Below are 16,191 nucleotides of genomic sequence, written 5' to 3' on the forward strand. Positions count from 1 at the left end.
AAGCTCTTCGACGGCAACTTGGGCGAACTAGGTATGCGCTACTGGGAATGTGCCGGCCGACAATGACGAAAGAGATCTCTTATTCAATTTCTACGATGGTGAGGGGAATCAAGCCCCTCTCACAAGGGTCCCTCAAGCACAGAAACCCGACGCATTTGCAAGCTGCGCCACAAATGCCCTGGGTATGTGTCGCTCTTCAATTAATGCCTTTCACGTCAACGCTATAGCGAGCTGCGCCATGGATACTGGGTATGTGCTGCTCTTCAATGAATGTCTCGCCTACTTGAGTCACTGAGTATGTGTCAATAGCACGCCTCAGGCGAGGGAACAAATCTCAACGTCGGCAGGCAACGGCGAGCCACGCTTCTCCTCGCGGAGGCCATGCGCGGACTTCTCGGTGGCACCGCAAGATGGCGCAGCGTGTCCAGAAAGAAGCGCGAGAGGGAAAGAAGTGCGTCGTGGCACAGTTGTCGCATTAGGCGCTTCTCAGCGTTCCCACCGACGGCGCGCCATGCATTTCGGAGGCCATGTGCGGGCTTCGCCGCTAAGTGGCGCCGAATGTTCTTGGGCAATGGTGGAAGAGGGGTCCCACAGCAGTACACGCCCCGTGCCTAACTCGTTTCTACTGCGGCAATACCTTGCGTTGATCGATTAAATGCTAACGCATTACCGTCGACAGTCATCGTGAGATGGGTTCTGGTGGAAGTTTATTTTTCTGCTTTATGAGATAGCTGCCGAGCCCGTAACTACGGTGTTGGGCCGTAATTATTTAACACGCAAGAAAATTGTCAAGGACACCCTCGTTTAGGGTTACCGTTTCAAAAAGCGCGCCAGATTGAGCGCGGCTGCTTTCTTTTTTTTTCAGAAGTAGTAGTGGTTTTATTTATCTTATGAACATCTTCGCATGGCAGAATTGTGTACCGAAAGAAGTCGTATATTAGAGTACTGAAATAGCACCTCTTGTTAGTACTTAAATAATACTTCATGGCATAGGAGGTGTTTACACATTATCGCAGTACGTCGCGAAAACCGCAGGCGGTGGTCGCAGACCGCTGGCGCACTCACCCGTCAGTCTAAATTTCCAGTGTGACCAAGTTACAAAATGAACTTGTATTGCCGAAAACAGGACGCATTCCACATTAGCTAAAAGGACCGAACCTCATGACAGCGATCTTGTGCGCGACGGCGACGATCCACAGCTTTCAGCGACTAAACAGGTCATCGAGCGAACAATGGCTAGTTCTTGTCGCTCGTTCGCTTGGTTCGGGATATCTAGAATTCGTCGCTCGTAGCCCAGAACTGCTATGAGCGACTAGCCAATGGCGCGAAGCCGCAACTGCACGTACACAGACCAGTCACGCACTACCGATTGTCACACGCAATGAGCAAACGACTAAATTTTGATACTGCTGCAAGGCCTTCAGAAATATTTTACGCTGCTCCTTACAGTGAACCACATCAACCTAAATTAGTAATGCACGCGTCACGCCAGTTTCGACGCGTATTTTCTGCCCTCATACCGGCAACACTGGAGAGACGTCGCTCAATGTCGTCGCTCGCATGGGGTACCCCTTGCAGGCGACGAGCGGACGGGACAGCCATCTCCATGGCGTCGCTTGTCGCTATAGCACGCAAGGCCGCTTGTAGGGGGTTTCTACTTTATTCTTTCCTCTGCGCTTTTTCGCTTTCCAAACGGGATATTCAGTCTAGCCCGGTTATAACGAATTCAGCGGGAATAGAAAATCACTTCGCTATATCCGCTATTTCGTAATATGTGGACTATGAAAGAAAAATGCAAACATGGGCATACCGATTTATTGCCGCTGAAAGAAGTGGTCCAGCGTCCCCTGAACACGTTTCGCGAGTGCGGACTTCAGGATTGCGGCTTCCATACCATACAACTGCGAACCAAAGATCTGGTCGAACTCCGGACTCCCGAGGTACATCCGTAGCGTGTCAACAGCTGCGATGGCCGCTGCGGTGGTGACCGGCTTAGGGGCACAACTAGCATCGTCGCATTCGCTGTCGGAGGCGCTGTCCGCCAAGGTCTCTTCCATGACACTCCCGGCAACTTCTTCAGTCGGGAAGTCCTCGGTGGCAACAAGGTCTTCGTCGGCGAAAACGAAGTCCATGTGGCTTAGACCCGCAGGCACAAGGTTCAAGTCGCTAGCGGAATCCCAAAGCTGCTCCAAGCAGGCCGTCGCGGCGGTAGCATCAGCGGTTGCAGCGACGTCAATCGCGGTAGCTTTGTCCCCAGCAGGCACAGCCTCCGCGCTGCTGCTTCGGGAGAAGCCGGCTTTCTCGAAGCAGTGAGCGATGGTCAGGTGCTTCACATCCCTCCAGGCTTCGCTTGCGAAGAAAATCGCCTTTACCAAAGGCACCTTCATGCCGGCCACGTTGTCGGCAGTGTGAACATCAATCAGGAGGCGCTCGATCACTCGGCGCCGGTAGTGGACCTTAAAGTGGGCAATAACCCCCTGGTCCATGGGCTGCAGCTTGGCGGTAGTGTTTGGGGGCAGGAACAAAACCTCTACAGCGCTCAAGTGTGCGTTGACGTGATGCGTACTGCAGTTTTCAAGCAACGTCAGCACCTTGCGCTTCTTTCGGGCCATCTCCTTGTCGAAGTCGGCGAGCCACTTGCCAAAAATGTCTCGCGTCATGCATGCCTTCTTATTGTTCACATACGTCACTGGCATAGACAGCACCTTGGCGAAACCGCGTGGTTTCTTGGCCTTTCCTATGAACAACAGGTACCGCTTGTCCGAACCATCTATGTTCGCGCAGATTAGCACGGTGACACGGTTTTTGCTGTCTTTTCCTCCCACGCACTTGTCTGTCTTGGCCGCGAGAGTACTCGATGGCAGCAGTTGGAAAAATAGTCCAGTTTCATCTGCATTGTAGATGTCCTTGTCGGAATACGCAAGGATACGATAGCGGTGCTTGGCCATCCACTGCTGGAGCGATCGCTGGTCAACGGACGCGGCCTCCCCGACGATGTTTTTAGATGTGATGTTGTGCCTGTCCTTGAATCTCTGGAGCCACCCAATTCCTGGCTGGAAGTCCTCGTGGCCGAGAGCGAAGCCCAAGTCCTTGGCCTTCGCCAGAATGATGGGTCCACTGAGCGGGATGTTCTTCGATCGCGCGTCCACGAACCACTTGTAAAGCGCGGCTTCTACGTCGCCGTAAGTGGCGCATCGGATCCTCTTTCGGTCCCTGCTGCCAACGTCGGCGTCGAGAACGGCGTCGATCTTGCTACCATTCTTGATTATTGTTGAAAGCGTGGACTGTGCAATGTCAAACTTCCGTGAAATAGCACTCTTCTTGACGTTTCGACGCACGTCGTCCAAAATGGCGCGCTTCGTCTTCAAAGACAGCACCTTTCTCTTCCCCGTCGAAGTGCTGCGGCTCGTGAGGCTCGACTTTGCAGAGAAATGAGGTCAGTTCCGAGAAAGGGGACAGCTAAGTAGGTCCGTTGAGGCGAAGCGGTCACGAAATATAAAAAGAAGCGGAACAAGACAGGAAACCGCGATGGCGTCAATGCGGGCGTCAATGCGGGCAGAAAACAAGTGACAATGGCGGAACGCGCGATCTCAGTATAGCGTTCGCCGTCCTCCCAACCTGGAACAGTGCGACACTGCGCTCAGTTGCCCGTTGACCAGCTAGATCAAGTCGAATAACTCTGTCTTAGTAAACAACATACAACGATCCGCGAAAACGATGAAAATGAGCCGCGCTTCCAACATGCACAATGCTGCCGCGCTTTCTCCCTGCCTTGCGCACCGCGGCACCGACGTAAAACAAAGCGCGCTCTGCCACACCTCCTGCAGACTGCAGTCCAGCCGTGGCGCCGACTGCCCGGGAGAAACAGAACCGCGATTGGCCAAGACGGCCGCTCTCCGCGACGTCATCAAAAAAAAAAAAAAAGATCGTCTTTTTTCTTTTTTTACATTTTCCCCCTGCGCGGCGTGCTCTACCGCTCTACGCCGTGACGCCGTTCAAGGACGGCGCAACACGAGACCGGCGTGCCATGCGATGCAGTGAAGCAACCTTTCGCTCCGCGGGAGAGCACACGACGCCACGCAAGGACGCCGTCAGCCGAATTTTGCTCTTATTTTCGCGGAAAAATTTGCCTCAAGGACGCAAAAATGTATTCATTGACAGATTATTTTTCGGTTGGTATAAAATCTCTTCGTTATATCCGCTGGCGCGCTCTTATTTACTTCGTTAAAACCGGACCCAAAATGTATTGAAAATGCAAAAATGGGAATGGGAAATTGAAATCCCTTCGTTATAACCGCTATTTCGCTATAAGTGGCTTCGTTATAACCGGGCTAGACTAATAACAGTCACTGTGCGGGATAAGCTGTCGCTTGTGTTAGAACGAGCGGCGCCGTTCAACCTTCTCCTCTTCGCTCCCTTTTATTGCGCCGTGAAAAGCTTTTGACAAGGTGAGCACGATGCGAGTTCGACTACATGCACCGACCCACGGATTCGTGGGGTCGGTGCAGCGTGAGCCCGAACTCTCAATTTTTGTGACGTACATAGATGACCTTTACACAAACTCTAGCCATGAAATTTGGCGCGCCTTTTGAATTTGTTGCAATAAAAAGATGTTATAATACACAATATGCTGCATGGTTGAGGAAGAGAGCAAAAAAGAAAGGCGAGACAAAAGGTTTGTCACTTCTTTTCATGAAAATTGGGGCCGAGGGTACGATGGGGCCGTCACGTGATATCACGGATCTGTGGGTGGGAGCTGTGTTGGAAGCCGCATTGCGGCCACCTTGTCGAAGGCTTCAGATGACTGCATCACCGTCATTTATATGCCATCACACTTCGCCATAGTTTCAATTTGAGCCTGGTCTGGAAGCCGCCCGACCGTCCCCTAACGGCTGGGCGCGCTCTATCTCAGCACCTCAGCTCATGTCGCCTTTGCTCCCCCATTGATAATGTCACAGGGCAATGTTTATATGTAGGCACTAGCGGCCAGGTGGTGCTACTAACCAAATGGCGGTATCGCACATGCATTCCTATCTACTAATTCAAAGGCGCGAACGGAACAAAAACGAATCCGTCACCTTTCGACAGCTGTCAGTCAGGCCGAATGTGGTCTTGCAAAGGCTGTCCCTATTTTGGTTCTGCCGTTATATTGGGCCGAATATCCTGCAAACCACGTTCTACTTGATGACGTGTGCTGTAATAGCGTTGTGTCGTAAATATGCTACTACTGTCCTTCCAAGGCATCGTTTCACCTGTTACAACAGCTGTAGCGCCTTCTTGCTTACCAGTTGCCGACATACCTGACGCGGCCTTTCTAAGATTGTTCCTCTACACAAGCACATCATAGAAAAAAAAAATTAAAAAGGAAAAAGGAAACTACCTCTCACGGCTTACGCCATCATAGGCTACAGGTAAACTGTCTTGTTATGGCCGCGTGAAGTCACCAAAGACGAGCTCGCTGTAAAATGCGCGTTGTTTGAGTGTCGGTTGCGTATGGACGAGGTGCGCCGATTCATATTTATGCGCGCCGCATTGTAATAAAATCTTCCTTGCAAGTCTTCTCGCTGATACCTCATCTCACTTTTTTCAGAATGTGACGTGGCTTACTGTGAGTGCGCATTAACTGGCCAGTGTTCAACCTTTCAGCCTCACCAAGCTTGATTTGTATACAATATTTATTTCTTTATAATTTTTATTTCTATACAATTTTTCGTGAGCAAAAAAAAAAATGAAATCGAGGAACCATTGAAACCTACTATAGTCAGGGTCGCTCACGGTCGAATAAAGCAGCCGAAGAAATAAAAGATTCATATTTTAGTCTTTGTGCTACCAGCGACAACTTGCTCGACGTTTGTATTTCACGAATCAGAACGCTTCGAAACGAATTGGGCGCGAGCCCCAAAAAACCGGCCAGAGGCGTCGGTTCGTGCGACGCTGTACCTCCTGGACGCTGTAGTTCCTGGGGTTCCAATACCGGCCGCACACGTATCGGGAGAAGTTGTGGCACGGGTTCGTCGACGTGTCCATGCTTTCGAGCAGGGCTTTGCTGTACCGGAGACACCCTTCGGTCAGGCACGTGTTGTTCTTCCCGCGAGCCACTCTGATGCCCACAAAGACGCCCGTGACGGTCACCAGGAGCAGGACCGTGGCTGCGATGACGGCCGCCACCAGCAGCGTATGGTGGGTGCACTGCACACCTCCCGACTTGGTCCCCTTCCGGGTGGTCGTTGACGCTGCTCGGGAGCCCTTCGACCTGCGCACGTTGAGCGTTGTGGCTGTGTCAAGCGAGCGGGTTTTACGCTAAAGGCACAGGGAAGGGTTCCGCGCACGGCGTTCCGCGGCCCGTCTGGTCCTTCCGTTGCGCCACGTCCATCGCCATGGACAATAGCCATCCTGCTCTTCGGGATTGGATCAGAAGCAGGCGCGTCGCCAGGATGTTTTCTCGGGGGGGGGGGGGGGGGTGCTAAGGTTCTATTATTATGTGTTAAATTTTCCATGGTTTGTGCTTAATAATACACCTATTACATTGAGCAGGCACTTGGTCTGCCCAAAGGCGTGTACCATCCTGTACTTGTCTGGCGCGTCTGCTCGACGTATATGCCCCTTTACTCATAGGCGGCGTGCCAGGCATAAAAGGAGAAGGTGCCGACTTGCAAAAAAAAAAATTCGGGGGAAGGGGGGGGGGGGAGGCTGAAGCTCATACAACGCCCCTCACCCTGACTGCGCCACTGATCAGAAGTGATAACAAAAAGGAAAAAAAAAATCAGCTCCAACTGGAAGGCTCATGCCGTAATTATCCTCTTGTTGCCAACCCCTTTTAAAGAAAATGGATACTATTACGTGTGTGTAAGACCACTGTACCGTCACATACGACGAGAAACGCCTGTGAAGTGCCTTGATATCGCGCTATTATCCAGGACGGAGAGTCAGCACAACGAGCTGCTATACGATCGCTGCTACGTTATTACATAAGCGAAAAATCAATTTCGAGGTGAAGCAACTTCAGAGGTGGGCACATTGTCCAAGTACATAGATATATGTCGGCGTGCGCATTTAGCCGTGTCATTTGATCAAATTGTCTTTTTGGGCTCTAAAGACCGCTTACGCGATGGGGTGGCGCTTTGCGCTGTTAAGTGCGAGATCACGTGTTTGAGAGCGCGCCGCGGCGGCCGCATTTAGACGGGGGCGAAATGCTAAAACGCTCGTGTACCGAGCATTGGGTGCACGTTACCAAACCCCAGGTGGTCAAAATTAGTTGTCCACTAGTTGTGTGCGATGATGTGATTATTTTTTACAAGCATGTGTTTCCCGCTTTCGTTTCACCGATGATGTTCGACCGCCCCATAGGTGTACAAGGGATGTTTCTTACTCCGTGAACGTTCAGGTATGACAATTTTGGACAAATGGCTATCCATGCTGTTGTATGTCATGGTGCGATATATTATTTACATACGCAAGCAAAAAAAAAAAAAACACGCTGTTTATGTGCTCACTATTTCACTTTTGCATCTGCGTCTAGTTCACGCTATGGTTTACAGAAAAAAAGAATATCGTTCAAAGAAAGACATGTTCTCCAGAGACCTCCTACTTTCGTCCAATGGAAGCGGGCAATCAGACGACGCAAATTAACACTTAACTGAGCTCAAGTGGAGGTGATGTTTTCTGTAATTCTAACCGTTAACTGACTCGTGTTACCAGGACTGATAATTTGCCGTTGGACATAGTGGTCATTTCGTAGTCATTGCAACTCATTTCAGTCATTAGTTCGTACTGCTCATTACTAAGCATTTTTAGTAATTTGTAATCAGTTGTAGTCGTTACAAGTTGTCGTTAGACATATTGCTCATTTCGTCGTCATTACTATTCATTACAAGTCATTTCACTCATTATTAGTAATTACTGCTCGCTACTAAGCAGCTTTAGTCAATTATAATCAGTTGTAGCCCTTACAATTTGTCGTTAGACATGTTGGTCATATCATAGTCAATAGTAGTCATTACACGTCATTTCAGTCATTATTAGTCATTACCAAGCATATTTAGTCATTGGTATTAAATTGTAGTCGTTACAAGTTGCCGTTAGACATATTGGTCATTTTGTAGTTATTACTAGTCATTACAAGTCATTTAAGTCATGATTAGTCATTACTGGTCATTACCAAGCATCTTTAGTCATTTGTAATCAATTGTAGTCGTTACAATTTATTGTTAGACATGTTGGTCATATCATAGTCAATAGTAGTCATTCAACGTCATTTCAGTCATTATTAGTCATTAATAGTCATTATTAACCTCTACCAATCTATATTATAACGTTATAATTTACTAACTGTCACTATCAATCATTCTTTCATTGTTTGTCTTAAATCTGTCTGCATATGAAGTGATGACGCTTCGGCGGACACTCCGGCGGACACTCTGGCGGTCAGGCCTGCTGACAAAAACTTCACCATGAGCCTAGAATGGCTTTCGCCTTAATAAAAACACAGAGCGACCTTCAGCAGGGGTGCGACACAAATACTTATATAAACGTCGAAGACTGTAGAGGCACCGAACACGTGTCGGTCACCATGAAAAGGAACAAAAGTTATTTCAGAGAAACTGCAACTGACGGCGAGCTGACGCAATTACCATCCTTAAAACGTCGCATGACCACTGCCTCTATAATCTCTTTCCACATGACCATTTTTCCTGCCGATAATCTGAGTGTTTGATAACAAAGGAGATCAGCCCAAGCAGGTACGACAATGAATAGGCAAATTCGACCCTCCAGCAGCCCCCAGGGAGCGCTCACGCTCACGCAAGCGAATGTTAATGCACCTACCGGTTTGAGGAATCTTATAAATGACACGTGTCGTGCAAGGCGCATTCGAATTTGTATGCTTCATTTCAAAGGAGTTCGAGCCCGTGGTTCCCCTTGCCACCATGCTGCACAACGTCGATAGTTTACAAGGTGCTGAAAAAACATCAGCCCCAAATTTACCACAGATCTTTTTATGAATGTGATAAAGCTTATGTATGCAGGGAAGTACTGTAAAATTCTTTTCACTAGCCCGTTCATTAGGAATTTATGGTTCTTTGTCCTTTTTCCGAAGCTTGACAAGCAATGATTCGGCAACAGAAAGCAAAAGAGCTCGAAAAAGTCGCCTTTTTTTAGACGCCCCAATTGAAGTTGAAAACTAGAAAACTGCTTGTGGTGACATGATTTTGAAAGCGCTGATCTCAAAAACACGAGGGAGACATACCCCGATTTGTACGCTTTGAATGAGATGAATCGAAAGGCAGAAATGTTTTGGAGCTGGGCTCAAAGTCCCAGCAAGCATGGTCAGCAGATGAAAAATATAACTTAAAATTTAAAAATGGGATTGACTCATTATGCAGAAGCTCCTGAGTGAAGTTCAACTGGCTTAAGCTACTGGAAAGGACTCAAAAATCTCAAGAGCCGCTTCTGCAAGGTCGTCGTCTGCTGGAACATTTAGTATGATTAAAAAAATGTCTACGTAGCTAAAGATTCTCAAACCGGAAGGATGAGTCAGCCTAACCATCAGTGCACGGTCAAAAGTAGCAAGGAAAATTTCACAAAGCCTTGGCGCAACACTAGACCCAATCCATATGCCTTACTTCTGTACCTACAATTTATCAGCAAAGGACACAATTGTCGAATTAAGGTAAAAACTCGGCATCTTCTACAAAGGTACCTGAGGACACATCACAAGAGTTCTGGAAATCGACAGCACCTTTCACAGGCCCTGTCAGGAGCGCATTTCGCCTACAACGCCAGCAACAATAAATCGCTGTGCTTCATAGAGAACCCAGAGCCGGGTATCGCAGCATTGTGTAACCTCAGTGTTTTGAGCAAGGTGTTCGTACGTTAATACAAAGCCTTTCTCTCCAGCCCGTACAATGAGTGAGTCTTTAGTGTCGCTACCAGATGTATTCACAAGCAAAGGAGGAAAGAGTACCGAATAAAGTCTTGAAAGCAATTCTTAGGGAACATAAACAACTTGTGAAGGGCTGCACAGGACGCACAGGAAGAGCCAGTTCAGCTCGTCCCACTTACTGAACTTGTGCAATGTTATCAAAGTGGGGAGGAAAGTAAAGTAATCGACTACATTCCACTAATTACTCAGTTACTTTCATGGGGCAGTAATTGGTAACCGCAATCACTTAATTTTTTTTAACGTCATTGTAACTCGTTACTATTTTTCTGTGACGTATAGAAGTCTGAGAAGGTGTTGCGGGTCAAAAACAACCTCCCTGCGTAGCACACAGAGCGATATATTTATGACCGCAGTACTTGCGTAACATCCGTAACATTGTCTGTTATAAGTACGAATGGAATGGAGTACAACTTGCACAGCTTTCTCTCATTCTAGCAAGCTCATTGCACGTGGTCGTTTCTACTACAGGTCGTAAAAATAGTGGCTAACCTTGCGGCAAGTTGCCCAACCGAACGCGTCTAACAAGTTTTCGACAGACTTGTAATGTTTCCAACAGATTCCCTCAACACTTCAACTGGTTCTGAGAGTCGGAGCAGTCATCTTTCGGGTGCATTCGATGTCCTAGTCGTATCGGACGTCTCACGGAATTTCATGGAACCTGATAACGTCTGTCAGAAACTTGCAGGATGCGGTTGTTGGTACTCGACAGAGGGTGCGAAAGATAGCACGCGCAATCGTGCCATGTTGGAATGCTTATAGCGCGTTTCTTCGACACAGTTCGCGACAATTCAAAAATGCCGGAGAGGCTTCTCCCAGGCGCGTCGTTGCTCGTATCGGACGCCGCGTCCGTCGAGGAAGGAAAAGCTTTAGGTGGGAGCGTGACGTGGCACAACTGAAGCCACGTAAAGTCGTCCCAACACGTGATCATGTCCCAGTAAGCTTTACCTCCTCCCACCGCCTCTTTCAGCAGGCTCTGCCGAAAAGAACATCTGCGAAAGCAACGTGCGGCTGGCGTGCACCCGCACATTGCAACGAATAAGTGCGTACGTTACAATAAGCGACCAAAGTAACCGAAAAGGTGCGCGTCAAATAGAACGGCTCCAAATACACTGGGACGAGTACGCCAAGCGCACGGTGACGTGTTGGACCGAGTTTTGCAGAAAAGGGGAGAGTAATGAAGCCGAGGAAGAGGATTCCACACACCGTCAATGACGGACAACGATGCATATATATATATATATGAGTCGAATGCTCATTGGAATAGCAACGAAATAAAATGTTACATTGCGCTCGCCTTGCCTTGCGAAGGCTGACTGCGTGAAGCAATAATGCTCGCACTCTACAATTTGTTTCCTTCCTCCGTCGGCCGCGACGTACCAGAGCCCAATGCGACGCGCTGGTTGCGCTCGCACTCTCCGTACCCTTGTGGTGATATCTTAGACGGCGCCGGTGCGGTGTGTGCGCCTTGCATGTGCCACTGCTCCACCAGCGCTTGGCCCGCGCACATCGCCGAGCTGATCGGCTGCTGCTGCTGCTGCTGCAGCAGCGTCTGCTGCGTCGGCTGCTGCGGCTGCTGCTGTACGGCAGCGGTCTCAGCGGGCAACTCCTGCTTCAGGACGGGCATCTTGGAGGCCCTCCTGTCGCGCAGTGCCTTCGGCCGCTTCTTGGGCTGCTTTCGAGCCTTGGCCTGTGCTTGACGCTTGATATCTTCCGCAAGGCCGGCGTACTCGTGCTGCGTCAGAAACGCGGGCGCGGGCGGAATTTTCGCACGATCATTCTGGGAAGCAGTATGACAAACAACTATGGCTAAAGGGTGTCACTAATGGCGACAGTGATCTCCGTCGTGTAAAGTAGGGGAAACGCCGTATGACGTGGCGTCCGACACTGCGTATCGACAATAGGCGGGCAACTAGCTGTAACTTGGATCTTCTCAATTGATACTTTAAACATGGAATTATGGGGCTTTACGTGACGAAACCACGATTTTATTATGGGGCACGACGTAGTGGGGGACCCCGGAAGTTAATTTTGGCCACCAGGAAATCTTTAACGTGCTCTCTATGCTCGGGGCACTGGCGCTCTTGCATTTCGCCCTCATCGAAATGCGGCCGCCGCGGCCGGGATAACATTAAACGCATTACATGCGAAAATGAATCTCACTGGAAACTTTCACCTTGCATGTAAACGCCTTTACTTGTACAATATGCCCCAACTCCTGCTCAGTTAAATAATGCTCGTTTTTTTAACTATGCGTGCACTTGGTGAGCCCACCTTACCGCCCCCCACTTGTGTACACCTATAAGCTATAATAATTGCCAACCTACACGTAATTTTCTTTACTGGCCCATTTGCTACTGGCATTGACTATCGTATAAGTATTGCTTTTTTTTTAGTTCCTCAAGTAGGGCACAAAGTGATTTCTTCACGTGCGACGTGGCACAAAGATGTGTCTTCCTCCGACGGCTGAAAGCTGATGGAATTGCTGGTGAAATGTGCCAGAGAGTTTGAAATATGGCTGCTTGTTGCGGCAGAAGCGGCCTTGTTGTGACGACAGGCCGTCAGGACACACTACAGAAATTTTGATAACTATGCGACTGAAATTTACCGTGGCAACCACTTTACGTCACCAAATATGACAAATTTCTGCCGATACACGCCTTCTCCGTTGAGTTCAGGGACTGTTCCTATGTATTCAGTTATGGAGCTTTAAAGTCCAGAACTTGCACAATGGGTTATGAAGGATGTCGTAGTGGGAGGCATCTTTAAGCCATATAAGGGCACTTGAAATACCAATTTTCTTCAAAAAAATAACAACAATAACATGGTTAAATTTTTGTCTTTCCAGGCAACACGCATTATTCTACCTATCGAAAAAGGAATCATGGCTTTACGTTGGGCCGTTCAAGAATTAGAGGATAATTAGCAGCGTACATCGTACTTGGAGAAACCGAAAATAGCAGAATTCGATCTTATTTTTTTTGTTAGGTTGTTTTCTTTGAATAATATTATGTAAGTTAAGTATTATTTTTGTTTACATCAATTATAGGACGTGGAAAACGTAATATTTTACAACGTTTTGTTTAACACTTACATAATGGGGGCGTTTAATGGGCTAATTTGTCAATACCAGCCGGAATTGAACTGATCCGGATCAAGTTTAACCACCTGGGGTTCTTTAACGTGAACTAAAAGCATGGTACACAGGAATTCCTTCCATTTTTGTCCCCATCGAAACGCGGTCGCCGTGGCCGGGATTCGGCCCTGCGCCCTCAAGCTTTGCAGCGAAATGCCTAAGTCACTACACGACTACAGAGGGTGGTACCCGTAGGAATCGTCCGAGTTCCAGAAACGCTGGGAATCAAAGCGGTCGGCAGTCGAGATAAGCAAAAGGTGGTTATATTATTGATAAAAAAATTAGTGGAGGGAAGCGATTGATAGAACCGGAGTCGTTACTGGCAGACGTAAATGTACAATATGCCAGTAAAGTTTTTTTTTTTTAGCTGCATCAAATAAAAAAAAAAGAATTCCCTGTAGCAGATAGCACTCTTTTAACCCTTGATCTAAATTACTCGATGAGGCGAGCGTAGTTTCTACGAGAAATCAGAATGCTTAATTGAATTATTACCATTGTTACACTAATTAACGGCTTAATCGTAAAGTAATTAATTACTTTACTGCACATATTCAGATGCGCTAATAGGAACAAGAAAAAAAGAATAAATGCTTCTGAGAAAGCTGATTCCACGGTATTGACAACGCCTGTTTCTGCGTGAAGATTTTTAACAGGTTGCGTGTAAGGCTTGGTAATTCTTGGTCATGTATGCGAAGCTGCGCAGCGCAGTTATTACAAGGCACTCACGAAGAAAGCACAAATATGCACCATCTTGTGGGCGTGATCCTGCTTTAATTCTTCGTGTCGGTTCTGATTCTTAGAGCTATGCAACTTAGCATGCACGCATATTAATTGCAGATTTTCTCAACTGAAGCACTAACTGAAATTTGCTTTGTTTTTCCACAGAACTGGGAATAACAAGATGCTTTTGGCTGTTTACCAATGCGTATAGAAAGACTAAAAAGATGAGAAGGAAGAGTTTAAAGAAGTTGAATTAAATCAAGAGGAGCCGGCTGGTTAGAAATGAAAAAGAACAAATAGGAAATTAAGTCAATCAATAAGCATGCACTAAGGGAATAGATATGAGAGAGAAAAAAAAAACAGAATAAGAAACGCCTGAATAAATATATAGAGCTGCACAATAAATTTTAGCGTTAGTGGATAATAATTCTGTTATTAAATATGAATAAGACGCCTTGGCAGCAAAATAATAATCGAGGCCCGGGGTAGGGTGAATCTTGTAATTTTACAGCAATGTCTCTATCACTATTTGTTCTATTTTGCAACAGCCAAAGGCCTACCTCATGCTCATTCCTGCTTTCTGGAAAAACTGAGCGCACTGTGTTGCCAGCGCCTGCGCCCATGCTAACATTGCTTCCCGATTCGGTGAATTCAACTTATTAAGAGAACGGGCAGGTCACACGCATTTGTTACTGAGGCACCAAACAGTTCTGAGTGAAAAGTTTAGCTGTACAGTGCGGAGTCCAGCCGCTGCTGCCGGCAGTCGGGCTTGACGTTCCGTGTTAAACTACGTCTGCATGCCCAGTTAACAAAGCTCCACGTAATTAATATCGTCTAAACTAACAACATGAGCTTCTCTATTGAATCCTGACAGTGCAAGAGGCGGCGCAAGACATTGCTTTCTGGCTTGCGTCAAGCCACGCCCCCGAAACACATGCCTTGTTGATCACTGCTATTGCGGCGGCAGAGGCAATTTCGCCGACTACGCGCTTTCCCGTACGAGTGGCACTGGGCAACGCCAACTTGATAGCACAAGGCCTTTTCACTCCAATCCATGACGTCATGTTACTTGGCCCGATTGCCATAGAATATAATGGGGATGCTCCCGAGTAGGCAACAGTGATTTTGACGTCACCGCTTCCAACACGCCAGCCTTGTCAATGGAAATTTCGGGCCAGGTATCGTGACGTCATGGATCGGAGTGAACAGGCCTTGTGCTATCTATGTGGCGTGGAACTGGGGCCGAATCTTATAACGGTTCGGAATACGAACCGTTCGCTTCGCCGCTTACGTCACTGAATGTGCCACTCCCAAGCCGATGGTGGAAGAAGGGGAGAACGCGACCAATAGCTGAGAGGGTGCCACCTCTGAAGCGTGCGTCACTATATGACGAGCTAATCGAGGAACTGCTGAATGTTTCTGCTTGCTAAATAGAGATAAAATATAAATTAAATATTATACGGCAAGTTTTGAAGTATAAACGCGTGGTACCGGCCGTTTACGCAATGCAGAAGTAATTTATTAATGCCATTCTTTTTCATTCTCAGCCGACAGGCGGTATCGCAAGAGTAAATGAGTTGGACCAGTGGCGCAGTCACGTCTGCTTAATAAATATAATAGTGTCACGTGGTGGTGACGTTGAAGAACACAGTAGCAATACTGTGACAGACAAAACTAACTTTTGTTGGGCGAACCTGTGCCCACAAGAACAGGCTACACTTATAGCACAACGATAGCGGCGAACACGGTCGGCGATCGTCGAAAATCCGATCAACGGGTCAAGCGCCTCGGCTTTTATACATCAATCGTCGAATGTACCAGACTAATCGCTGGGACCCGCGTGTCTTCCACAAAGTTCTACACTATTCGCGTCGCGCATACATGCTATCAGATTACACAAGGTACGGTGACAGACAGCGGACAGAACCATCGATAACATTCCAGAAACTTCCTATAGATGCAGGTGCGTCCTGCGCGGCGTGATAACATTTAAGCGGTGAAACCTGGTCACCCGAGAAAGATAAACATGTACACGTGTCAATAGTGCTGGTACTGATTTCGAGATACTGGTCCCTGAAATGTTCTCAAAATACTATAGATGTTCCAGTTAAGATCACGCCGAATCGCTGGCGGAACGCTTTTGGGAAACTGTTCACTCGAACGCCAGTGCATTTTGTAGCGCAATCAGGCTTACAGACAGACATCTCGAAACTGGTGATAGGATTTCTGTTTAGCAAATATGATTTCACAAGTGGTTGGTTTTAATTTCGGAATTCTCACACACGTCCTAAAGTTAATAATTAACAATTGTGTATTGAAATTTGACGTGGACATTGCCGTATGTCGCGCGAGTATAATATTGACCTCTTCAGGTAATCAACACAATTTGGCCGAATGG

At 47.6% G+C, this 16,191-nt stretch overlaps 1 protein-coding gene across 1 annotated transcript in view; it reads right to left on the minus strand.

The window, feature by feature from the left end:
• LOC129385825 (uncharacterized) overlaps positions 1-16,191 on the minus strand; it is a 46,740-nt gene that overhangs the window by 23,047 nt on the left and 7,502 nt on the right. The window contains exons 3-4 of the mRNA XM_055072979.1: positions 11,362-11,672; positions 5,941-6,253 (exon numbers count right to left, since the gene is read on the minus strand). Of these exons, the coding sequence (XP_054928954.1) occupies positions 5,941-6,253; positions 11,362-11,672 (624 nt within the window). The remainder of the gene's footprint in view (positions 1-5,940; positions 6,254-11,361; positions 11,673-16,191) is intronic.

This window comes from Dermacentor andersoni, chromosome 7, assembly GCF_023375885.2.
Source record: "Dermacentor andersoni chromosome 7, qqDerAnde1_hic_scaffold, whole genome shotgun sequence".
Lineage (NCBI taxonomy): Eukaryota > Metazoa > Arthropoda > Arachnida > Ixodida > Ixodidae > Dermacentor > Dermacentor andersoni.